The following is a 26,198-nucleotide window of genomic DNA, read 5'->3' as shown; positions in this document are numbered from 1 at the left end:
TGGACTATCACATTTTCACTGTATGGAAGAGTCTAATCTGTTCATTGAAGCATCTTAGCCCATCAGCAAAATGTAGTCTTCTCCACAATAAAGACTTATTACTATTGTAGCAACATTCAACAAACAATTCCCATGCTTGTACAGAGCCAGCAGTGCTATCTGAGCTTGCATTTGGTACTATTCTAAGAAAGTTCATAAAATTAAGTGCGTGTTTGTTGGTGGCCTTGGCAATGAGCGAAGGCTGTTTGGAAATCACTAACTCCAGGTCACCTCTACCTTCTCTGCTTGCGCAGTAGATTGGGTAATAAAGCCCATACAGACAACTAAGGCAAACAGACCTTGCCAGGCTGGCATGTTCTGACTTCTATGGGTTCAGCTAAACTGCCACTTCAAAAGAGAAAGACAGAGAAAACAAGTATTTACCTGCCTCTACACCAAAGCTAGAGACTATATATGTCAATGCATTAACTTGGAGATCTGTGAACACAATTTTATTGCAATACCAATTATGTTCAGACACTAGGAGGCAGAATTGAAGAGATCAGTAACGCTTTCACTAAATTGGTTTATTATTGTTTCAAAGTTTTACTGCAGTAGGGACAGAAGATTGAAACTAGAACTAGGCTGCTGCTATTTTTAGGAACTGCAGACACATGGAGAGACAGTGCCAGTCTCAAAAAGCTTAGGATATAAGCATTAAACCTCATTAATTATCCTCGCCTGCTTACAGGCAGTCTAATAGTCTTTTAGTGAATTGCTTGGGAGCACAGAGATTCATATAGGCAGTCTGCATTGCAGGTTCAAGCCTCTGATATGGACCTTAAAAGGATTTTCTGTCCATGGATAATATTTAGCTGAGTAAATGAGAAGTGAAAAGCACTGTGTGGGAGAGGTCAGTGCAAGCTAGAGGAGAAATGTGGAGAATCAAAGTTCTTCCAAAGTCCTTTCAAGATTCTGAGAAAGGAGAGCTGTCCTCAGGAGAAGTTTAGAGGTCTGGAGTCCTTGGGCTGAAATAATCTACCATCAGCTTCCCAGAAAGTCATAGGGAAGACACCAAAATATAGACCACATAATTTGTTTTGTGCTGGGCACATTGTTAAATCCAATTCAAATAGAAGTATGGTAAGTGAAGTACTTAAGTGACACTGTTATCAGACAATCCAAACTTGCTTAACATACCCAGCTAAGTGTTAATTTAATTTATCTTGAGGTCTTGTGCCGAAGAAACTGGATGAAGAAAGGTTTTGAATGGGAAGCCTTCCAGTCTACCTGTGTAACAGAATCCTGCAAGCCACTACAGTTTTCTGCAAGAAGCGGCACACTGCAGACACTGTTCTGCTGAACAGGAACAACCAGCCCAGACAACTAGTGGATAGTCAGGAATGAAGGACCGCGGGTGTCAGAAGCTCAACAACCCGGAGTACCAGCTGTGATCCAGCAAACTGCCTCTCACAGAACAGCCAGCTAGGAGGTGTTACAGGACCCCACTAAATAAGCATCATTGTGCCTACATCTGCTGAAGGGAATTGCTTCGCCTCTTAGGCTTGAACTGCCTCCAGGTTTGTCAGAGTAATACGCTCATCTGCCCCCCTCCTCTGTCTTTTTTTGGGTTAGTTTAAGTAATTGCCTTAGAGAAGGGGAAGTGTGGATCACAGAGACCCAGACAGAAACCTGGAGGCTGAATTACACTCAGTTTTCAGAAATAATCCTTTGAAAACAAACCCTTTTGTTAGCAAGTTAAAAGGACCTTGCTAACATCAACACCTTAGAATCAACACATTGCAAAGAATATTTTTCATTTATGATTTTCCCTTGTCCATGTGACAGGTATAGTTAATGGACAATGGACAAGATAGGAGAGTTCAGGGAATCTCCCCTGGCCATATCCCTAACATTAGGGCACAGTTTTTCCTTCGGGGTTATGACTGATGCCAGACCTATCAGATAAGTCTAGGTGAAACCTTAAATGTTTCCAGGCCTTTGAGTTTTACTTTTGATTTTGCAATGGTGGGTTATTAGGCCCTGCATTAAAACCATTTTGCAATACATTAAAGATCAGGAAGAGTTAGCTTTCCTTGCAAGCCACTTGCACAAAGCTTTATTTTTACTTTTTTTTACAAAGTGTAGAGTGAAAAGCAACTTTAAAAAAAAAGTCAAGTTGAAATGGCCAGTAGGTGCATGCTGTACTATGCAAAGACCTTCCCTTTTATGCTTGAAAAGATAAACTTTAAATATGCCTGTATCACTTAGTAGTACATCTGAGCTTACCTAGTACTGGTTTCTAAGGTAAGACTCAGGTTCAGATTTTTCCTCTGAGCAGAACCATTTAAGGTCTAATTGTCTGATCTCTCCAGATGAAGCATTCACTCCTATCACGTGGACCAAATCCTGGTTTATACTTCTCTGAGTGGTGACCACTGTTACCAAGCTGAGTCTAAGACCCGTAGCTGTTTCCAGGAAAAAGTGTTCAGGAAGATTCCTTAGAAAACCAAAAGAATTATTGGACTGTAAGAGTAGGAACAAGTCATTTAGTGAGAAACATTTTAACATAACCATCTGCCTATATCCACCTATGTTCAGTCTTCTACTTTGAACAATTCATTGTATGCTACAGGATTTGGGGACTGCCACAGGAAATAGCACTGCTTTAATAACAATATGCAGGAATATAATTTTACAGTTACAGGAGCTGAAACCGTACATATCACATGTTCAAAACAAGAGAATCAATATGAAAAAGTGAGAGAAGTGGAACAAGTATTCACAAGGATTGGTGTACTCATTTATGGACAAAATTCTGTATTCAGAGACAAAGTTGTCTCAGCAGAAAATCTGATTTTAACAAGGATCAGCTTGTTAAGAGATGAAGAATCCAAATGCAAGTACTAATGAATCCCTTAGATAAGTTCTTCCCAGTCAGCTGCAAACTTGCCCATAAAACTACCACTTACATTTTCACATTCATGCAGAACTCTTTATTTGTAAAATCTGATCTAAAATGGATTAACTAAATCAGCACAAAAGACTGTAAGGACATTTACGTTCTGAATCTCTGATTAATAATGATTTAATTGAACTTGATTAGGAACAGTTGCAAAATAAACGGCTGTGAATTAAGCTCATTGAAATGGAACATATGTACAATGCAATCCCTGAAGTTCTACGACTTTTACTAGTCCAAAACCCTGTAGACAACTAATAACATGAAATAAGTAAAATTTAATCTGAAAGTCAGAAAACGTAGTTTGTCCTCAAAGTGTAGTTATTTGGTATTTTTTTGGGGTAGAGCAAGTAAACAGTGTCAGTTCTGGTTTGTCATTTTACTAGAAAAGACAATTAAAATAATTTTTAAATCAGCATCTAGTAAGACACCAAAAATCCATTAAATGGAATAAATTGAGATAAATACCATCAATACAGTCCTGCATCAAGTAATTCCTTCCACTCAAGCTTCAACAAAAAACATGGTACAGGAAAATGACTCCTGGGTATTCCCACTCAGGAGTACTCGCTCATTAGCATTCAAATGGTCTAAGATCTCACCAATAAATTAATTTAGACTGAGATGGATTTATAAATGTTAAATAGCGTGTCTTCCAGAATAATTCCCCAAAGGGAAGTTTTCATTCCACCATTACGAATGAATCACTCAGTTTACCTTAACGCAGTTTGGACTAAGAATCTTCTCTTACCTGCAGAAAAAAAGAGCCCAAACATGAAGTTTATAGATCACACATTTGACTCCAGAACAGACATCTCCCAGCACACAGACAAGGACTAAATACCCACCCCACTTTGCAGTTTGAGATTAAAAAGCTTTTTAAACATAGCTTATTTGTTTAGCATTCAGATGTGCTGCTACAGAGCTATGGACAGAACATTAGACAATACTACTAAAGGAGGAGAGGTGCACATAAGAAGGTGACTTCTGGGCTGTAACCCGAGTTCTGCTAATCGCCAGTTTAAAGTTCAGCAGGCTTTTTTGGAATGTCTGTAATGAAAATACTGAAGATGCACTGTGAGGTACTTAACATTTCCAGCCTTTAAATATGAAATGTACATCACAGTTTATTAACTGCAAGTGTGATCAAACAAAGGCCAATTAAATTGTTCTCCAAGTACCAAGCCATTTCACCTCATAGCAAAACCTATATAAATTGTGTTTAATTAAAATAGATCAGACAAACGCCAAGTAAATTGCTCTCCAAATACTACGCGATTTCATTTTACCTTGTCTCAGTAGCAAAACCTGTATAAATTGCAATTAAAACAAATTTTAGAGAAAGCCAGCATCACAGTGAGATTTAAACAAAAACCAGAAGATACAGAAGTTGATTTTCAAGGTTGCTTCATTACAGTTCATATACTGAAAAATGTGTTTAACTTCACTTTGAAGTGAGCTTCCAGCTTTGTACAAGCTACAAAGTCAACTCTGTAAACCTCAAAGGAGTGTGAACAGATCTGCTGCATTCTTCTCCTGCTGTTGTCCAACTCCTTTTCAGTCAATACTTTTCAAGCTCAGAGCTTTTGAAGCTATTGTCATCTTGCATAATTAGATCAAGATTCATAACTTGACATTTAGCTGCATTAAGGGTACAGCTTGATCTGATTCATAGAATCATTAGGGTTGGAAAAGACCTCCAAGACCACCTGGTCCAACCATCCCCCTACCACCAATGTCACCCACTAAACCATGTCCCTAAGCACCACATCCAGCCTTTCCTTGAACACCCCCAGGTACAATGACTCCACCACCTTCCTGGGCAACCCATTCCAATGACTGCTCTTTCTGAGAAGAAATGTCTCCTCATCTCCAACCTGAACCTCCCCTGGCACAACTTGAGGCCATTCCCTCCAGTCCTATCACTAATTATCTGTGAGAAGAGGCCGACCCCAGCTCCCCACACCTTCCTTTCAGGTAGCTGCAGAGAGCAATAAGGTCTCTCCTGAGCCTCCTCTTCTCCAGACGAAACCACCCCAGTTCCCTCAGCCGCTCCTCACAGGACTTGTGTTCCAGGCCCTTCACCAGCTTCACAGCCCTTCCCTGGACAAGCTCCAGGGCTTGTGTCCTTATTGTAGTGAGTGGCCATTGCTACAGTTTACAAAATGTTCATCCCAAGCTGCTGCCTACTGATGTTTATCATTGCATTAATCTTAGGGTTTCTGAAGTTTACTTACAAACCATTGATGATCAGCTAAACGGTACCAGTCCTAGTTTTAATCTCTCCAGGAACCCATTCCAACTATATACATCCCAAAGAAACACCACAAGCTTACTGCTTTTGGCATGACACTAATTCAATACTTATTATTAGCAGACTCTTGCCTCTCACCATCTCATTTGCCTGTAGAACAGCACACGCCTAGGCCAAGGCCTGACAGGCTTAAACAGCATGAGCAAAGGGAAGGAGCATCTCTCTCTATTCTCCCTGCAGAGTAATGCAATTAAAAGATCATGGGAGCTTTAGCTTAGTGCAAGCAACTAAGCAGGGAGCTAGTAACAGCACCTCTGAGTGCTCACAAGCTCTTCCCTGGTTCATTTAGTATTGAACAGATTTGCAGCACAATATAGTTGTTAGTATATGCTAATTGGACAAGTGCTTCTAGTAGTCAGATTAAGGCAGAATGTTTACAAACTTCTCAAAATGCTGTTGAAAAAAAAACAAACCAACAAGCTGGATTGTGTTTACCCACAATAAATGATTATACAAAGGAGAGTGGTGTCCAAAAAAAGCCCAAGTATTCAGGTCCAGAGAGATTCTAAAGAGAAAACATTTACTGTGGGATTATTTGGGTCTTGTGTGATAAACGATTTCTGTGAAAGACAAGCAGAGCTCAAGCCTGTACCTTTCATAAGCTGCCTAGGAGAACAAGTGATAGCATTATCACCTGCATTTCATGGAAGCTAAAAGGAATTTCCAAGAAGCTCGGTAGCCTTGCTCTGAGAAAGATCATCTACCAAGTTCATTCTCCGTGTTTCAGACTCCCTTCTTCCTTGTAGCCAGTCTTCGCTATGTGTTCACATAGATCTTTTACTCCAAGAACTCTTTTGTGTCAAAAATGCCAAGCTGTTAGTTTTAAGAGTGGGAATTTAACATTAACAAAAGGCATGGCATGCAGTTGTGAAAGTAGGCAAAAGAGTCCATAGGCTTTAAAGTACTTAGAAGCAGTGAAATATTTAAACACAAGCACCACTACATATTCCTATTGCTTGACGAAATAATCTCAACTACTGGGACCCTCACATACTTTCAGCAGCTACTGATCTTTAAAATTCACTAGCTACTTGGAACAAGTTGTTAAGCTGTGTTTCTTGGCATATGAGGAATAAGAGATCATTTAGTTAACCAGCATCCTTCACACATCAGTGTTTAATTAATTTCAGTTTTTGGAAATAATAAGCATTATAACTGGACCTATATTCTGAACTGAAATATGCCCAAACCACAGGTTGCCCAAGATCAATTTCAAAACGTTGACTTTGACCTCACACTTATATAAAGAATATGAGTATACAAATTATATGTATAGGTACGTGCCCATTCCTTTCTGCTTAGGCTTAAATACTCTTTTATTTTTTTAGCACACAATCATTACTTCGTCACAACATAAATTGGGAATAAAAAAATTGTCTATGGGTCTTTTTAGCTTAAAACTTTAATTACTTAGCACATTAAATGAATTATGATTAAATCATGCAGATATTCAGATTACAAAACAAATGACTTCAAATACAATTGCACATTTAAAATTTACTCAAACATTGATTTTGAGGTAAAAAATTAAGATTAATCAAATATACTGACCAATGATAAGCTAAGCATAAATAAATAAGTGTTGACATTTTCAGGATAAAATAATCAGTGAAAACAGTATTTTTAACAAGTATATTGGCACAAGGGATATAGCCCATTTACCCTCCTTCAGAGTGTGATCCACTCATCTGATATAAAGCCACAAATATTATAAATCCGCAAAATATTAAAGCACAGCAGCCGTCTGCTCACAAAGTAAGATTCCTACTTGCACACTGTAGTGTAGGGCCAAGTTAATTGAAAAAATATATGATTTCCAAGATTAAGGGGTTTAATTATACAGCCTCCAAATCAGCGTAATGGAAGTTGCAAGAGCAAATCCCCACTGAGTATTACAAAAAGCCTTTGGCCAAAATTCCAAATATAAAGACCTGACACTCAGGTCAAAAATACACGACCAGTTAATATGTCTACTTCAGTGCACACACGTGACCGCATAAAAAAGTTCTGTGTCTGTGCACCTTGGTGTTTTTGTTTGGCTTTATTTAAGTAATGGTTCGTGTGAAGAATTATGTTAGCTGCACAGGGTTCAACTGCATATTCAAGCTCAAAGTGACCATAGGTCTATCTACTCCCATGAACTAAATTGCAGCCTTTCTTCAGATGACAGTGGTCTCTCCCATTTCTCTAACTTCAAGAAGAAAGAAATGCATACTCATTTTCACCACAAGTAGAACTATAATACAAATAAGAACAGTCTATTATACAGTCTGCAAAAGCTGAGCTTTGCATCTCCTGATACTGACTCACATCAGCAATTATATAGGGATATTTACATAAAAACAAGAATATAAATAATTATACTACACCGTGAAACACTACAAACAGAATATACAAAAATAATAGGTCATTAATTATCTGTCAAACTATTAAACAGAACACTAATATTAAATACAGTTTGGAAGGTAAACATAACCTGCAGGCTAGGTTTTCAAATGGCTGTTTGTCAATGCAGCATAAAACATTTCCATAGTGCAAATCTTACCAACTGTATGAAAGTCACTGCCCCCTTGAGAAAAACGCTTCTCTCCCCCAACAAAAAAAATACTGAAGAGTCAAAGTGATAGCTCACATTTAGTACATGACATGGTTTCAAACATACAAACACGGGTAAGCTTAATTTTAACAATGAAAAGGGTTTGAACAATGCTGAGGAAGTAAAATAAAAGAGTTAATATATGCTACAGCTGGAAGACATGAAATGCAAAAATCTGAACCGTGGAAGTGGGGGAATAAAGACACTGATCCTTCCTTTTTTTCATCTGTTGGAAACATTGTATGACAATACAGCACGTGCCCTGTATTTTACCAACAGCTGTAGCTTTACTTTAATTGCTGAAGAATCACAGTGTTGAGTATATCTGCTTCTTGTAGTGTCAGGCTTTCATCTGTTAGCTCTTTATTTGGAAAGGTAGTCACAAGAACAAAATCAGTTGTTGCAAATGCTGGACGGGACTGGATAATGAAATCGCGAATATCCTTAATCCTGTAGAAAGGATATGGACATGAAAACTGTGTATGGTTCTATTTTGACATAAACCACTCCTTATGTCCTATCAATTTTACATTTCCATTTGATCCAGATGGCCAACAGTTGTAGCCTATATATTTTTTTGTTTCTTGCATACAAAACCTGAGGCATTAAAATGAATGTTGTTTTTTTTCTTCAAATAACAGAAATAAAAGTTTTAACGTAGGAGTATATTATAAACTGATACTTATATTATAAACTGATATTTAATATAGAACATCAAGCAATGTCAATACCAGCTGTCAAAAATCCTTATACGCACACCAAAACCCTTAGCATATACCAAAAATGCTAAAGTATTATTGGAAAGAGAAATCTTACAATATAAGGTGATAAGAAAGCAGATTAATGCACTTCAATTGTAAATAGGTTTCCCCTGCTTTCACTTAGCATTCAACTAGTGAACAACAGTTCATAAAACCACCAGTCACTGTATAACAAAAAAAAACTTAGCTTTATAAGACATTGATGAAAAGTAAGATTTTGAGATAAAGAAATGTGAAATTTCTCTCAACATAGTAAACTGAGTAAAATCTTTGAAGATCCATTGAACTAATAAGCAGGCAGATTTACTGCAACCAAATAAACAGGGAGTTTAGTTTTCTGCCTTCAAGGCTTGTGATCCAATCAATGCACTTTAGTAGCTGATTTTGATCATACATCTGCAAGAATAACTAAAAGATCTGCATCCATGAGAAAGACAGCAATGATTAAATAAACTGCTGTCAACCCACCCGTGGTTACAGACCACACTGGGAATTTACCACCTCTACTCTTTTATGTACACAAAAGAAAACATGGAACTGGGTCTACACTAAGACCACCTTCGAGGCAGGAATCAAGCTCAGTTTCAGCTGTGTGCTAACTTGATGGTGCAGACTTTGGAGTTGGGCTGACTTGAACCTTGCTTGCTGTGAAGTGTGGGTGGAACAACCGCCCAAATCTCTGCCCTCTGCCCAAAGTTATCTCAGCCATGCAGAACAGCAAGTGCAAAACATAGCTTTGCAGAACCTTGCACTAACACAACCTCTTAGGTAAATAAGTGGGGTTGGCCAACACCATTTGCAATGCCCCAACAATGTCAATAAAACTGATGGCAAGCTATAATTAACAAACTACTAAGTTGATTGCAGCAGGTTGTCACCTAACAAGTAAGGAGGAGAAAAAGGCAGAGGCATTTAATGCCTTTTTTTTGCCTCGGTATTTAATAGTAACACCAGCTTTTGAGCTGTATGGACCTGAGTTGGAAGACCATGGCTTTCCATCTGTGGTCACCAGAATTGCAAGCAAACAGCTGTTCAGCTCAATGTTCTGAAGTCCATGGGGCCATACAGGAGTCACCTGACAGTGCTGAAGGAATTAGCAGATGTTATGGCTGGTCTCCTCTCAACAATTTACCAAAGGTCATGGGAGTCAGGGGATGTTCCTGCTCACTGGAAACTAACCAATGTTATATCCACCTACAAAAACAAAACAAAACAAAAAAAAAAGAGAGAAGACACAGGAAACTACAGACTTGTTAGTCTAACCTCAGTCCCTTGAAAAGTTATGGAGAAGATTGTCCTGGGGGATACTGAAATGCACTTAAAAGAACAAAGTAATTATCAGGAATAGTCAATATGGGTTCCTCTCTACAACTACCTCAAAGGAGGTTGTAGCGGGGTGGGGTTCAGTCTCTTCCCCCAAGCAAGAAGTGATTGGACAAGAGGAAATAGCCTCAAGTTGAGCTGGAGAAGTTTAAGTTGGATATTAGGAAAAATTCTTCTCTGAGAAGGTTGTGAGGAATTGGAACAGGCTGCCAAGGGAAGTACTTGAGTCATCATCCCCGGAGGTATTTAAAAGACGGGTAGATGTTGTGCTTAGGGACATGGTTAAGCGGTAGACTTGGCAGTGCTAGGTTAATGGTTGGACTTGATGACCTTGGAGGTCTTTTCCAACCTCAGTGATTCTATGATTCTACGATCAAGGGAAAGTTCTGCCTTAGTAATTTGATCTCCTTCTGTGAAACGGTCACCCACTTGGTGGATGAAGAGAAGGCGGTGGATGAATTCTGCATTTGATTAAAGCCTTTGATACTGTCCCTCACAGAATGCTTCTAGACATGTTGTCCAGCTGTGAGATAACCAAATTCACGCTACACTGGATGATATATAAGCTTGACAGCAGAGCTCAAAGGGTTGTATGTAGCAAATGGGGCTCCATCTGGATGGTGGAAGGTCACCAGCGGTGCTCCCCAGGGCTCAATTCTAGCCAGTTCTGTTCATCACTTTTATCAATGATCTGGATGTAGGAGAGAAGTGCATCCTCAGAAAGTTTGCTGATGATACTAAACTGTGAAGTGCTGTTGACTCCCTGGAGGGAGTAGAGACCTTGCAGAGGGATCTAGGTAGATTAGAGCAGTGAGTGATCATCAGCAGCATGAAGCTCAACAAAGGGAAATGCACCTGGGATGGAGCAATGCCAGACACAGCTACAGACATGGAGACAAGAGGCTGGAGAGCAACTCAGAAGAAAGGGACATGGGGGTGCTGGTCAACAGCAGGCTCAACGCAAGCCAGCAGTGTGCCCTGGCAGCCAGGAGGGCAAACTGCATTTTGGGATGCATTAAACACAACATAGCCAGCCAGTCAAAAGAGGTGATTCTCACACTACATTTAGTGTTACTGCAACATCACCTTGAATATTGTGTGCAGATCCAACCTCCATAATACAAAAAGGATGTTAAGGCTCTTAAAAGCATCTACAGGAGGGCAACAAAGCTGGTAAAAGGGTTGGAAGGCATGTCCTATGAGGAGAGGATGAGAACACTTGGGTTGTCTAGTCTGGAGAAAAGGAGGCCAAGAGGCGTTCTCATTGCTTTCTACACCTTCCTGAGGAGAGTGGAGAGGGAGGTGCCAGTCTCTTCTCCTTGGCAACCAATGACAGAATGCACAGGAATGGCACAAAAGCTGCGCCAAGGGAGATTCAGATCGGATATTAGGAAAAAGTTCTTTACCATGAGGTGGTCAAACACTAGAACAGGCTTTCTAGAAAGTGGCTAATGTCCCATGACTGTCTGTACTTAACAGATGTTTGAGTAATACCCTCACTTTTAGGTTGCTCTGGGAACAGTAGAGGGATCTCATACCTAAACAGACAGTAATTATGGCTGGCACTGTCTCTTCCCTGTCAGGAAAGTTTGTGGCTTTGCGTTTACTGAATATCATGTGTTTTCGATTACAGTTTTGCTCTGATAGTCAATTTGTCAGTGCATCTCTATGAAAATAACACAGCTGTGACATTTCAGTGGAACTGTATTTCCCCTTTTTGATGCCTTGTTGGTATTCATTAACAAACTTACCAAAATAGTTATGGTTACCCACATCAATGTAAAATCAATTTACCTGTGCGTTTGATTAAATCTTTGTATTAATCGGCTACCATCTGCTAGTCTAATTTGAATTTTAGTTGCTGGCATGGAGTCATCAATCAGAACAGGTGCATTAAGAATGGATTTCTCCTCCTCCTCCGGGGAAGAAGGTGTGCTGACTATTTCAGGTGTAAGGCTAGAGGATTAAAAAACAAACAAACAGATAAACAGATGTTACTAGTGGAGTCAAACCAGAACTGAATCTGATCTAAGTATAGGTCTGTTTCTTTTTGGTTGGTTGGTTTGTTTTTTATTAAAAAAAAGGACTAATAATGCTTTTGTGGTTTCTTGTCAAGGATAGATAAATTTCACATGTATTTTCTTTTAACTGTGTAGATCCTTATGTTTGCAAGATATAAAATAGGTAATCAGGTACAAACTGAAACATCTTTGTTTATGCACACAGTGCATGAAATCATTTTGATACTAAGATTTACATATTGTACTTCATGGAATAAATTAAAAAAATAATCGCACACCATTATACTGCATTATAATGTATTCTATTATGTATTATTATAACAGCACATTTCCTGATCTTTAAAAGAAGAAAAACACAGGTTGAAAACTGCTAAGAAGCATTTATTGAATTAAATTACTTGCAATAGCATACCATTAGTACCTTTTTCAACAAACAAACATATTACACAAATAGATACGGTTGTGAATAGAAACCTAGAAGTATGCACAATTCACCAGCTCATACCTAGTCAATAATAAAAGATACTATAAAACCTGTAATTGTTATGTAAAAAAGGTGATGATTGGCAGAGTTGAGGTCACGTTACTGTTTCTATTCATCTTAATTTGCTGTAATTGTAGATTATGCACATTTGGACAAAGCAGACTGAGACATTCACTAACATAACTGGCATATTATGTACCGGTTCTGCTGAATAATACACCTGATAGAGCTTTAAGAGCTTCAGCATACACGTGAAGCGCAACAGCAAATGAAACAGAACCAGATATAACGTTTTTTAAAGTCATTACATTTCAGGTTTTCTACTACATGTATGAATTTTTATCTTATAGTTGGACACGACACTAGGACTGGGGGAAGTCAGGGCTCCAGTTAGGTGTTAGAGAATGAGTCCCTCCCCTCCCAAAATCCAGGCTTTGCAGATATATTTAATCTAAGGCAGCATGTAAAATTTCTCTAGTTCCTTCCTTTTAAAAAAGAACTCCCACTATAGACTTGCAGTATCATTTGAAGTGTTAACCAAATCCCAGAAGGAAGAGTTGAGAGATTTTGATATAATTTACTGCTTATTTATTTTGGATCAAATTAAAAGACTAAGATTAGATTATTTTATGGAATTAATTCTCTTCCTTAAGCTAACAGACTTGTTTTCTTTACCTTGTAAAGAGATTTTCTCATGAAATTTGTATGGTACTTATCACCTTCCAACTTCCTTTGCTCCAGTTTTAAACGTGGTTGAAGTTAGAAAAAAAAATAAGCAAAATTATATGCAAGAGGCAGAGAAAACTCATTCACAATAAAGCACAAAGCATCTAGCTTTAGATCTATGAGAATGTCCAGAACACACAACTAAGGATTACTTTTTATTATATATAAACTTCCATGATTACTGGTAACTCTATATAATCAAGCCTGGGACCTTGAAGTCAGGGTGGCACAAAATTTTATATTGCTTTTGTCATCTAATTAGTTCTTCAGAAGACACCAAATTGATTAAATCCAGCTTTTAGAATGGCATATAGATATAGAACAGAAAATGCAGTGATTTTTACCTTCCAAGTTTTTGTCCTTCTCCACTGAAAGCTTTGAATCGCAGTCTCGGCTTCACATATTCCTGTTCTTGGTGGTCTTCCATATCCAAATTAACCTGGCCACCATGAACAAGTCGTTGCAATTCCACAGGAATTTCCCTTAATGCAAAAATAAGTTTCCCAATTATGTTCTGACAGTAAAATTCTAGAATACGCTAGAAGACAAGAAACTAATAGCCATCTATAATAAATAACATTCAGAGTTAAAACACAAGAAGGAAACAAAATATTCCCATTTTTAAGTGCCCCATGCATCTGATGACAAATACAGAATATATTTTATGGGAGAAAGCAGAGAAGAAGCCTTGACCTTTTGACAATTACAACTATTTGAGGAAAGCATTTTTCTTCACTTGAAGGACATGCCTCAACAAAACTGCTATTTTAACTTACCCTCTTTTAACAGACTCAAGAAACTGAGCATTTGTTGGGTCTGAGTAGGACCTCAACTCTCCATCATCTAAACTGAAGCCATTCCTCCATAGTTTCAGCAAAACTTGAACCTGAGGCAAAAACAGTGAAAATATAAGTGAAGATACACAAATAAGGTATTTCAATTTCATACAGATTACTGCTAGAAAATTTTTGATCTATATTTGACGGATTTTGTGGCAGAACACAAACAAAAATGCAAATTACAAAAAGAGAAACAGAGCACTGCATTTTAACTAATTTGAATGCACTGTAATCATTACAGTGCTTTAAAGAGTAAACAATAGTTACAAACTATTATTTACTCCAAGACTCCTTTTACACTTGGGGAAAAAGCATCTCTTAATCTGTTATCCATGACATACATTCAACAAACAGTAACTTTATTGTGAACTTCGGTGTTTCAACTACTTTTAAAAGCAGTAAACACTTCTTGCTGTTAAGAAATAAATGCATTAATTTCCAAAATACTGCTGATATTCTAGTTAGAGCTAAAACTATCACTTCCTCAAACTGCTGCACGCTGAGCTGCAATGAAGTTGATACTAGCTCCAGTCCGTTCAAATCCTGAGCATCCTGGAGCATCCTGTGATGTACTTGCAGCCAAAGCCTTCCCCTGAAGGCACTGCAACCTTCAGAGCCTGCACCCCTCTTCCCTGCAACTAATGCCTTCCATCCAGCATGCCTACACTTCCCCAGGCAGTAAAACTGACCTTCCCTTAGAAAACTAGCCCTGCCCACAGCTATGGTAACCCCACTGCAACATGCTTCCGGCTCCATATAGCTGGCCATTACTCAACAAGTAGAAGGATTACTTAAGAGGGTAAAAGACATCACCTCCTGGTTTTCCCACGAGAGAAGCCCACAGCCTAGCCTCTCTCTTGTTTCTGTTACTTGCTGAGCTTAATATTCACTCTAGCTGTTCATATGACTGGCCAAGTGTAGAGGACTTTATAATTTTCCCTCTCCCTCACTTCCAGCCTTTTAAATGAGAGGAAAGAAAAAATGTTCTCATCTACTTTTGCTCCTAGATGGTCTCATCTACTTTTCCCTTATAGGAAGGCAAGTTCTCAAAAACACACACTGATTTGATCCCAAATGAAGTAAGTCTGGTGGCAGGAAAAGGAGAAAAAGAAGAAAAGATCACTTTTTAACATGGATCATTTCTCTGACCCAACTTACCACTTCTGCTGGCTTGTGAGAACATGAGGCTAGACTAGACTGTCTTTCAGCCTGACACCTTAATTTTTATTTTTATTTTTTTGTTATGGGATTAACAGTAAATACAAACTTCATTTCTTTCATATGGGTAAGTTTAAAATTTAAATGGAATTTAAAACACATCTAAGACACAGGGACAAGAAAACCAAAAATCATGCTCAGACTGAAAAGCTGGCAAATAAAAGCTTTTGATGCCTCCAATACCCTCATCTTATCAGCTAGGATGCAGTTAAATTGTATAAGGAAGAATTAGAGGAGGAATTCTTTGGTGGAGTCACCATCCCTGGAGGTCTTTAAAAGACGTTTAGATGTAGAGCTTAGGGATATGGTTTAGTGGGGACTGTTAGTGTTAGGTCCAAGGTTGGACTTGATGATCTTAAGGTCTCTTCCAACCTAGAAATTCTGTGATTCTGTTCAAGTCAATTCAAAAGAAAAGATGACCTGATTTTTCCCACATTCAATCTTGAGTTAGAGTAGACTCAGAAATTGTGTCAAGTAGAGTGAAGACGCAGTAAGATGAGAAGATTTGAGCTACCTGCACAGAGAGGATTTACAAAACCAGCTATTTATCATTTGTACAACAGAATGTTTTAGTGCATCTCAGCCACCCACATGGAAGCATGCAAAAGATGACTGCAAAGATGGTGAACAACTTTTTTTTTCCCCCCACTCTGTTTCCCAAGAAGTGAAACAAGCACTTTCACAGCTGTGGGTGGGGAGCCTGTCTCTGACTAGAGTCTTTTCCTCTAATTACAGTCCACAATAAAAGGAGAACCCTGCATTCCCCGCATTTGTAAAGAGAAGACCTTATAAAAAGGCACAATGAACAGAGTATTATTGTAACGGAAGAACAGGATTATTTCACATTATGATCTGTTCTCGGAAATAATTATGCCTCAGGTTAGCTTCAAAACTAAAGACTGTCTGTTTTGAAGCTGGATCATGACAAGAGAAAATTAATTTCCATTAACAGAAAGAAAATGCTTCAGAGGTGCTAAAACAAATATTCTTGATGTTTCTGATTAATTTTTTCTGTTCATTTATCATAAGGAAGCAAAGGGTGACGTTCACAGAATTGCCACTATGCTCAAACCCACTTCCAGCTGCTCAGAAGACCCAATGTGAAACATTTGGTTTCAAAATCATTAATGTGTTCAAATAAACCTGAAATAGAGTTCAAGTGTATCTGTGACAGTTAGAATGCACTCGGGGGGTTGGGGGAGAATCTTTGGTTAAAGCCTGTTTAAGATATGAAACAAATTTGCGAGCCAAACTGGATGACTTGCCAGTCAGTCTCACCCCTCAGTCCCTGGGAAGCGAACGGAGCAGCTAATTCTGGAAACCATTCCCCAAACACATGAAAGCCATGAAAATCACCACAAGTAGTCATCACAGATTTACCAAGGGGAAGGCATGTTTGACCAACCTGATAACCTTCCAGAATGAAATGCTTGGCCTGGTAGATGAGGCGAGAGCAGTAGACATTGTCCTTCACTGAAACACTTCATTTGCCTGGCTTTGCTACAGGCAACCCCAGTTCGATGATCTGATCCCTAACATTAACAAAAAGGTAGCCACTGCTAAACAAAGCTGGGGCATCCTTCAAAATCTAGGTGATTTGCTTTTCTAATTTCTGAACTACAGGAAGGGACTTTTTTGATTTCTCATTTTTATTTTCTTTCTACACCAAACACAGTAAAGATATTCAGGTGGCAGATATTTACATGTATTACAAGTGACAGTTACCGGTATACAGCATGAAATAAAGAGAAGCTATTAATTGCTGAGCGATTTTAATTAATCCAAATCAATTCTGTGAATGCTTACAGGCCTTACTAGCTGTCACATCTCTTCTCTACATCAAATGAAGTTTTTCATTCTAACCTCTGCTTCACAACTCAGATCAGGAGATCAGAATTCCCCCAGCAGCTCAAGTTTAGAGTTTAGTTTTGCAGTGGAAGCAGGGTCACGTGGCCTGGGAAGAGTACAGGGAGGGGATCAGAAAAGCCAAGGCACAGATGAAACTGAGCTTGGTAAGGGATGCAAAGAATAACAAGAAGGGATTCTATAGTGCCAGAAAAAGCCACGCAAATTGTTCATCCTCCTCCGATAAATGAGAAGGGAGAACTGTTAACAGACACGGAGAAGGCTGATGTACTCAACTTCTCTGCCTCAGTCTTCACTGCCAGTAAGCCTTCCCATGTCTCTCATTTCCCTGAACCTGCAGATGAGAGCTAGGGGAACAAGGTCCCTCCCACTGTAAGCAAAGAGCAGGTTTGAGACCACCTGGTGGAAGTGAGCAGGTACAAGTCTATGGAGGCTCAATGCCACACATCCTAGGGTCCTGAGGGAACTGGCTGATGGAGTTGCCAAGCCTCTCCCCATCATATTTGAAAAGTCCTGGCAGTCAGGTGAAGCCTCTGGTGACTAGAAAATGGGAAACATCACTCCCATTTTCTAAAAGGGTAAAAAGAAGGACACAGGGAGCTACAGACTGATGAGCCTCACCTCTGTGCCTAGGAAGACCATGGGACAGATCTTCCTTGAAACAATGCCATGGTACAAGCAAGACAAGGAGGTGATCCAAGATAGCCAGCATGGCTTCACCAAAGAAAAACCGTGCCTGACCAATCTGGTGGCCTTCTATGATGAGTGACTCTGCATTAGTTGACAAGTGAAGACTGACCAATGTCATCTATCTGGACTTCTGGCCTTTGACATGGTCGCACATGATATCCTGGTCTCCAACTTAGAGAGAGATGGATTTGAAGGGTGGACCATTCAGTAGACAAGGAGCTGCCTGGATGGCTGCACCCAGACAGTGGTGGTCAGTGACTCTATGTCCAAGTGGAGGTCAGTAATGACTGGCATCCCTCAGGGGCCAATACTGGGACCAGACCTGTTTAATATCTTTACCAATGATATAGACAATGGGATTGAGTGCACCCTCAGCGAGTTTGCAGATAAAATTAAGCTGAGTGGTGTAACTGATACACCAGGAAGAAGGGATGCCAAACAAAAGGACATGGACAGGCTGGAGAAGTAGGCCCATGTGAACCTAATGAGGTTCAACAGGGCCAAGTGCAAGGTGCTGCACCTGGGTCGGGACAATCCCGGACATGAGCACAGACTGGGAGAAGAACTCACTGAGAGGAGCCCTGCACAGAAGGACTTGGGGGTTCTGGTGGATGAAAAGCTTGACATGAGCCAGCAGTGCGTGCTTGCAGCCCAGAAGGCCAACTGCGTCTTGGGCTGCATCAACAGAGGAGTGGTAACAAGGTGATCTTTAAGGTCCCCTCCAACCCAAGCCATTCTATGATTTACACGTGCCAAAGTTGGATCTGATCATCCAGCCCTCTTGCCCAGCCAAACCATATTGCAGATCTTAAGAGTATCCACTGAATATTTTTCTGATGTGGATGCTTTCACTTAATTTCTACTGAACACATTTCTAATATTTAGATATTTTTCTTTCCTTATAGACAATTACAGTAACACTAGCATTTCAAGCTGTAAACATCATAAAGCAGACATCTGCTGGAGACACTTTTTCCAGCTATTCACAATTTTACTTACGTCTTGATTTTCTCCATATATATATTCAGAGTGCTTTTGTGATGAGTCACCCAATCTATATCCACCACCAGAAAATGACTGAAAAAAATACAAAGAAAAGTTTATTGCAATAAATATCTGAAACAGTTTATTAAGATACTTACAAAGGTGCAAATAAAGACATTAGCAAGATTGCTTGCATGGTAAAAAGCAAACACACTGTTCTAACTGGCATACTTTCTAAGTGGAAAATTTTATGTACTAATTGTAAACAGTTTAAGGAGGTTTTATACAATTATTTGAGTTGCTAGTCTGTACACTTTTTCAAACATTAGTAATTCAACAGATAAGAGATTCTGATTGGGACACAATTGCAGGTGATTTTTTTTTTTTTTTAACATCAATCTAGAAATACAGCAGGTAATCCCAGTTTAGGTTGATTTCTAATGACTCCTCCTCAAATTGTGGTTCGCCACCATTTTATTTTCTAGATGAAGCTACTGAGCACAGATCGTACACATCTGTGTTGCTCAAATCCTCTGCTATATGCAAACCACAAAAAGGCATATTTGCTCTCATGTGACTTAGATGAGTTTCAAAGAGCCTGATGTAAACAGAGACCAAAATATCTTTTGACTTTTACCTTAGCTTTACTGAAGTCACCAGATGATCTTGAGGCTTCATCTAATGGTACAGCCCCATGTTCTTTTGCTTCTTTGAAGAGTTCAGCAACAATTTTACTCGGGTTATTAGAAGCCCCAGAAATCTGTAATCCTCTGTATTCGGAGTCACCTGAATAAAATCTTTAGAATAGTAATGTTCATAAGCAACAACGCTTTAAAATGACAAGTGTAATTTTCTCCTTCCCAATAAAATAAAATGAATTAATGGACAAAGCCAAATTTGGCACAAAATCTTGCCATTCTGATCCAAAAGTGTTCCACCTGGTTCTGAGTTTTAGAGCAATCAAAGCAGCACTGCTCTATAGACATCAGTCTAGACAAACTAATGAGATGCCTTCCAGAACTGACCCCAGAGTTTAGGACCAAAAATCATATGCTTAAGTGATCACAACCCTGATGCAGACTTGGCTTTAAACACCTGATTTTATGTGGGTGCTGACTGTTGCTGTAAAAACTGATTTCCTCAGGAGTGTCATGTGCATGGGTCTGTCCCTGGGCTGGTTAGAACTCTGATTCACAATTAACACTACTTTGGCAGAATGAGTGTAAAATTTTTAGAAGACCTCACCAGTACCAAAAATTGATCGTTTAATGTAAAGACCCAGCATGCTTCCATTCCTACCAACATCAGAAATTTTAAGTTTTTAATAAAGTTGACTAAGCTTCCAAGGCATTTTCTGTCTGTAGAAACTGCTGTGAAAGCTGTGATTTTTTCTTCAACATAGCCCCTTTTCCTGCTTTTGAAGACAGTTCCAGCTCTTGATTACGAAGATCAAGATATTCCCCAAGGATTACTGAGGAAGATGCTATAAATTCTAAAATACCAATGGAATAGTTACTATAAATAAATAAAAAAAATCTGTACACAAATACAAAACCTGGCAAACCTGTGAGTCTCTTTCACCCTTGATCACAAAGAGCTTTAATAGCTACTAAAATGAGTGGTTTATACTTTTCTTACCTTTTTCACTTAACCACTTGGGGCAAGGTAAATCAATTAATCCATGTGAAAATGTCTCTCAGGGCAACGACTTCAAAATACAGCTGATTCAATCATATTTCACAATTACCCAATAACAGCAGGTGATGTACAATCATACTATTTTTACAACGTCACATAACTGGCAATCCCTTGGTGTCATCACTCCTTGGTACATAAATCTGTATTTTTATTCCAATTGCCATTTGTATTGAAAAGTCTTTATTAGATTTTAAATAATTTTATTGGAAAATAGATTAAATGGCAATTCAGGAAAGAAAAGTACTCAAATATTTGAGTAATGGGTACAATTCAGGACATTTAAGAAAAGGCAATTTTTTTTTTTTTTTTTTTTTAGTCCAAGCATAAGTTACAACCTTTACATTCATACAGCCATGAATCATCAAGGCACGTACAGGTGTAAATTGGTCCTAAATCACTACACCCAGATTCTGCTAAATGTAGTTTTACTACAGCAGTACACAGCTAACACTCTAGCATGTCACACAGCATCTCCGTAGCTCTTTGCAGGAAAGACTTAGCTTACGTGCATTTTGAAAAACAGGGTGGAACAATGTATAAATGTCAGATAAAACAGTTACTTTCACAATTGTTAAATGACTGTTTTGTTTTTCACGTACCTTTGGTTTTCTTTGTCATCACTCATGCTTCTCTCGGGTTTTCTCAAACTTCTGAAAGAATCAATTTTAAGACTGCCAAGAAAATGAGAGGAGGATGACTAGTACACACACTTTACAGATTATCAGAAGTAGTAAGTACTTCATATCTAACTTCTGAAACCAGTTATTTTTCAAAAACTAAGGACATAAATTCTTTATTTTTTAAAAGATTTATTTTTTAAACTAGACAAAGTCCAAGATCCACTCTGACGATGGTTTATCTTCTTCTCACTATACTTTTTTGTCCAAAGTACACAGCCTGAGACACTTAACACTGAATAAGCCCGAAGCAGAGTTCTGCTTTATATTACTGACGGTCCCACAAATAACAAAAATAATATGCAAGCTAAACAGCTACTGGAGAATCCTGCCTACCAGTATTAATTATACTTCAAATTCTTTCCACGACATTTTAGTCGATTTTCTCAAGCCATAAGTTGCTGAGTGAAGTCATCTTTGCTATTCTTTGATGTCCTGGAGTCCCTATCCATGAGTATCCAGAAACTAAAACTTAGTGGCTCTCATTTCTATTTTACATGACTTAAAAAACTACGCTGAATGGCAACATTGCAAAGATTTTGAGAAGGTGATGAAACACAAATTAAATTCTGTCTTACAACTGGGACCAATTGATAAGCTACCACTAAACAAACTAGGTTATTAGTCTGCAACATGCCAGGAAAGGCTGTACAGCTGTATGCCCCTATCCTGTAGTCTTTTATGATAAAACTCACCAATGTAGGATCTATGTAAGGTAGCCAAACTCACAGGTACGATAGAACATACATAGTCTGCTACATGAGTAACTGCGTAAGTTTAAACTAGCAAACTGCCTTCTGTTTGACTATACCTTTCAAATCAAAGGGTAGTGGAGCAGGCCATCTCTTTTTAAAGTACTGGTGCTGATAAAACAATGTAATTAGCTTAATTAAGTGATTAGCTCCGTGAAGGATCCACTACTTCTATTTTCTCAGAAAAAATGTATTGTTATGGACTTAGGCCATGGGAACTAGAATCTCTCATGATATCCCTCTTCTACTCTTAATCATTTTTCTTCCTTTGATGCGTTGTGGGGCTCGTATTTTTGTGGCAGCTGTCCTAGGTTTGGTGAAGGTGCTGGAGCTCACATAACATGATGGCATTTGCTCCAGCAGGGCCCAGAAATCCAGAAATATCCTCTATACCTGCAATTGTGGAAGACGAGTTGACGACTTCAAGAGCAGCACTACGTTTCCTTGCAATTAATATATTGCTCATTTGAGAGCAAACTAAAGTCAACTGAAAAAAATATATAAACCTCACTGTGGATACCCTGCAAAGAGCAGCCATCTCTTCTTTCTCAGACAGCTTCCAGCATGATTGCCAACAAAGAGCAAGTGTTTGCCAACAGCTATCATACCAAGTATTTGAGACACCATATTGCAGCTTTTCCTTCAGCTGGAATAGGAAGCTGTACCTTCATGACACATACTGGTAAATGGAGCTGTTTGTTTCATTTGTTTATAAACTGTGTTCTGTGTAGTTGATTGTATCCCAAAAAACACAAACTATTAGTTTACAAATGTCACATCCTATGCTAAAATCTCTGTTCTTAAAGACCTGCATTGCTACAGTTGAGGCATGGCTCTGGTGACTAAGTCTGCCATTTAACCTCTTTTAAAATAGAGATTCATATTGGCAGCAGTGAATGAAAGACAAGCCAAATACAATACTTGTTATTGTCTTGCTGACAGTAATGACTTAAAGACTTCTCTTCTTTAGAGCAATTTAAATAACAATTAATTAAGAACTGGCAAGGCTTCTTTATAAATTTTTAAAATTATATTGAATCTTCAAATGCCATCTGAACTGCAAATGCTGCAGGCCAGCAAAACCTGGCTTATGCACAAACATCTTCCCTTCCATCCACCAACAACAGACAACTTTATTACGAATCCATGCTTATTGCTCTCACTTCCTATGAACCTACCACTCATTTTTCAAACTAGTATTTGCCTTATCAGGTTAGTTACTTAAATAGTACTGACCTAAGCACAACACTCAAAGCAGCTCACGTGTCAAGTTTCACACAAACTATTGATTTGCTGAATTTTGAAGAAGCAAAGAACTGCAGTCTTTTTCTGACACAGCAAGTATCCAAGTTCTATCTGTGTGAAAAAGCAAGCAACGCTGCATTTCATTTACAGCATCCTCATCTTATCTTATCTGAAGTGGGTTTAAAGGGCTGCAGAACAACATATAACACAATGGTTCCCAAATAGATGCAATAAAAAAAAAAATACATTCGAGAAGATACCAACTATGTGCTGTTACAGGGATTCACAACTCAGAATTATGCATTGCTGTAGATCACCTTTTATACAAAGTACAGAGCAAGCAAGTACGACGACAACATCTTAGCTAACACAGTACCAAAATGACACATTCCTGAAATACAAAGTATGCCTTACCCCTGTGATACTTTTGAGCTGTTCATCTTTGTAGCTGTTGGTTTGTCAGGACACAATGCCTGCCTTTTAGCTTCATCTTCATATAACTCTGCCAAGGCCAGCTGTGGGAAACAGGACACTTTTTAGAAGTCAACAACTCTGGAGCTACAAAGACCAAAACTAATGCTAAATACGCACATTGCCAGAAAATTAGAAACATCAACATGAACTCTAAAATTCAAAACTCTTAAATTCAATTTCATAAAAAAATGCATGATATTCAATGTGCTTATGCCAGCGTAGCTTAGAATTTATACTCTGCTCTTGTTTGGTGCACACTGCTTCATTAGCTATAATCAGCCTGTATTAGAACTTCAGGGTTGCAAGAGAGATTTGTAAGTGTACACAAATGCATATACAGTAAGCATCAACTCTTTAATGCTAATGAATTGAACTAAAGCTCTTACGTATCCCTTTGATAAAATTGTGAAGTAAATACATTTTACAAAGAAATTAAAAAAAAATGCAAACTGAATAGCCTTGTAGTAGGATCAAGACACATATCTGATCTGTCTGGCGTGAATTCAAGATATCATTGTAAATACTTTTAATACGCCACTTTCCCCCAAAAGCTCACCAAACGCTGCCATATCACTGGAGAGTTCTTTTTTAGGAAGTTGTGGGAGGCACATCTAACTTGCCATTTTTAGCAAGCTTACTTGCTTGCTGAATAACATTCCACTTTGTTTCTCAGATTTTCCTTAATTTTGTCCCTACACCATTTTCTTCATGCTATACAAAACACATTAACATTTTATCACACACATCAAAACAGGTAATAGGCCACAATTTCATTACAGCTTTATGTAAAGGCAATAAACATTAAAATAAAATGAAATTGTTCATCTTTCAAAACAAACCTCTATGAACACAGGATATTATTTGTGTATTACAGTGATGTATATTCAGCAGAGGAAAAGAACTTAAGGAAATTAAACTGGGCGATGAGAAAGAAAAAGAAAACCATTGAAACCCTCTATCTGAAGATGCAAGCATCTTCTGGATACGTTAAGCAGATGAGGCAAGTCATAGACAGCAAATACCTAAGCAGATACTAAAAAGAACAGGCAAAGATACACCCCATATCACTCCTAAACTAAAGACCGGGGGATGCTGAGAGGGCCCAGCAGGGAACGGTCGGGTTTCTGTGCTTTCCTGACACTGCATCTCTTAGGGTGCCACGGCAAACCACGCACAGAGCTCGGTGGACCACTGCTCAGACTCAGGAAGGTAGCTGGGACTTTAGGATGTTACCAGTAGTCACCTACACAGAATGCTCAGTCAGACAACTGAAGATATGAAGAACTAAGAACTACCAACTCAGACATAGTCACTGTTACCTATTGTAGCAAACTTAGTCTCTGCAAGAAGGTATGAAAATCCCAAATAGTAACTGTGGAGAAAAGGAAAACATCCATCTTTCACTGCTTAGTGCATGCAATTACACAAGTGCAGTTTGGTTGCTGAAAGTTTCACTGCTTTTCTAATTCAGTCGTTGCTAAAAGATTTCAAACCTTCATATTGTTGCAGCATCACTTGGGGAGTAAAATAAATAAAAACTGCTAAAAGCTTTTGCAGTTAGGAATTTAAGCTCCAGTACCGAGTTAGATATGCAATCACGCTGTCCCAAAACCCTTGGGAACTCGGGAAAAGCTCTCTCCCTTAAACTTAAGCTACGTTTGCGAGGACTGACATGTGTGTGCGGGAAGGAGCATCCCTATTAAATAATAAGAAAACACAAGGGCGCTCAAACAACTTGAGGTGAAGCCCTGCAGCGCACTTCCAGCACCCTGCAGGGATCGCCACCACAAGCTGCCCACCCGCACCTCATTCCTTCACCCCAAAGGCTGAACCAAACATAAATAAACATTAAAATGTAAATAAGATGACGACAGCCGGGCGCAGCCCCCCTCGCTCAGAGTCCCGGCCCCTCGCAGCGGCCCTCTCCCCCTCACGGGCAGCCTGGGCGAGGCCGGGCGCTCCGCCCCGGAGAGGGCCCGGGACTACCGTCCCCCTCACCGCGCTCACCTGCAGGTCCCGGGCGCTGGGCGGGCGGCCGCTGCGGGGCTGCCGGTCCCTGCGGCCACCGGGGGTCGCCGCCGCCGCCACGTCCCCGTCGGGCCGGGCGGGCGCTGCCCCGCCGTCCGCCATCTTGTGGAGGGACGGAGGGAGGGAGGGACGGCGGCACGTCCGGCTGCCATGGCGACGGGGGCCCCGCCCGCCGGGCTGTTACCATGGGGATGGGGGGGGGGGCCTGCGTCAGTCAGTCAGTCAGTCAGTCAGTCAGTCAGTCAGTCTGTCAGTCAGTCAGTCAGTCAGCTTGCCTGTCTTCGGCTCCCTGCGAGTTACCACGCCCAGTGCCTGCCATGCCCCTAGGAGGGCCAGTTTGCCCCTGTCCTCACCGCAGCAGGGGTGGAGGAAGGCTCATGTCCAGCACTGGGCCCAGGCTCTGCGGTGTGAGCCCCTTTAGTGTACAGAGTTGTGTGTCAGAAGCTAAAGCTAGAAATTAAAAATCAAAGATCTCGGTTACCCCAATGTTCTGGACTTAAAAATCCAAACTTAATAGTTCTCAGTTACGCCAATTTTGTGGTTGAGCAGCAATTAGGCACC

General features: G+C 39.5%; 1 protein-coding gene across 1 annotated transcript; it reads right to left on the bottom strand.

Annotated features, from left to right (window-relative positions):
* Positions 1–6,638: 6,638 nt before the first annotated feature.
* Positions 6,639–25,771, bottom strand: UBXN2B (UBX domain protein 2B). Its single transcript, XM_035316286.1, has 9 exons — positions 25,617–25,771; positions 23,550–23,650; positions 21,061–21,132; positions 19,401–19,560; positions 18,779–18,856; positions 13,943–14,052; positions 13,511–13,648; positions 11,730–11,891; positions 6,639–8,301 (listed from the first exon to the last, which is right to left on the bottom strand). Exons 1-9 carry the CDS (start codon positions 25,737–25,739, stop codon positions 8,139–8,141), a joined length of 1,107 nt encoding a protein of 368 aa, XP_035172177.1. The 5' UTR covers positions 25,740–25,771; the 3' UTR covers positions 6,639–8,138.
* Positions 25,772–26,198: the final 427 nt, after the last annotated feature.

The sequence above is a fragment of the Oxyura jamaicensis genome, chromosome 2 (genome assembly GCF_011077185.1).
Source record: "Oxyura jamaicensis isolate SHBP4307 breed ruddy duck chromosome 2, BPBGC_Ojam_1.0, whole genome shotgun sequence".
Taxonomy (NCBI): Eukaryota; Metazoa; Chordata; class Aves; order Anseriformes; family Anatidae; genus Oxyura; species Oxyura jamaicensis.
The sequence above is the reverse complement of the archived record's forward strand: the minus strand, read 5'-3'. Positions and strand labels throughout refer to the sequence as shown.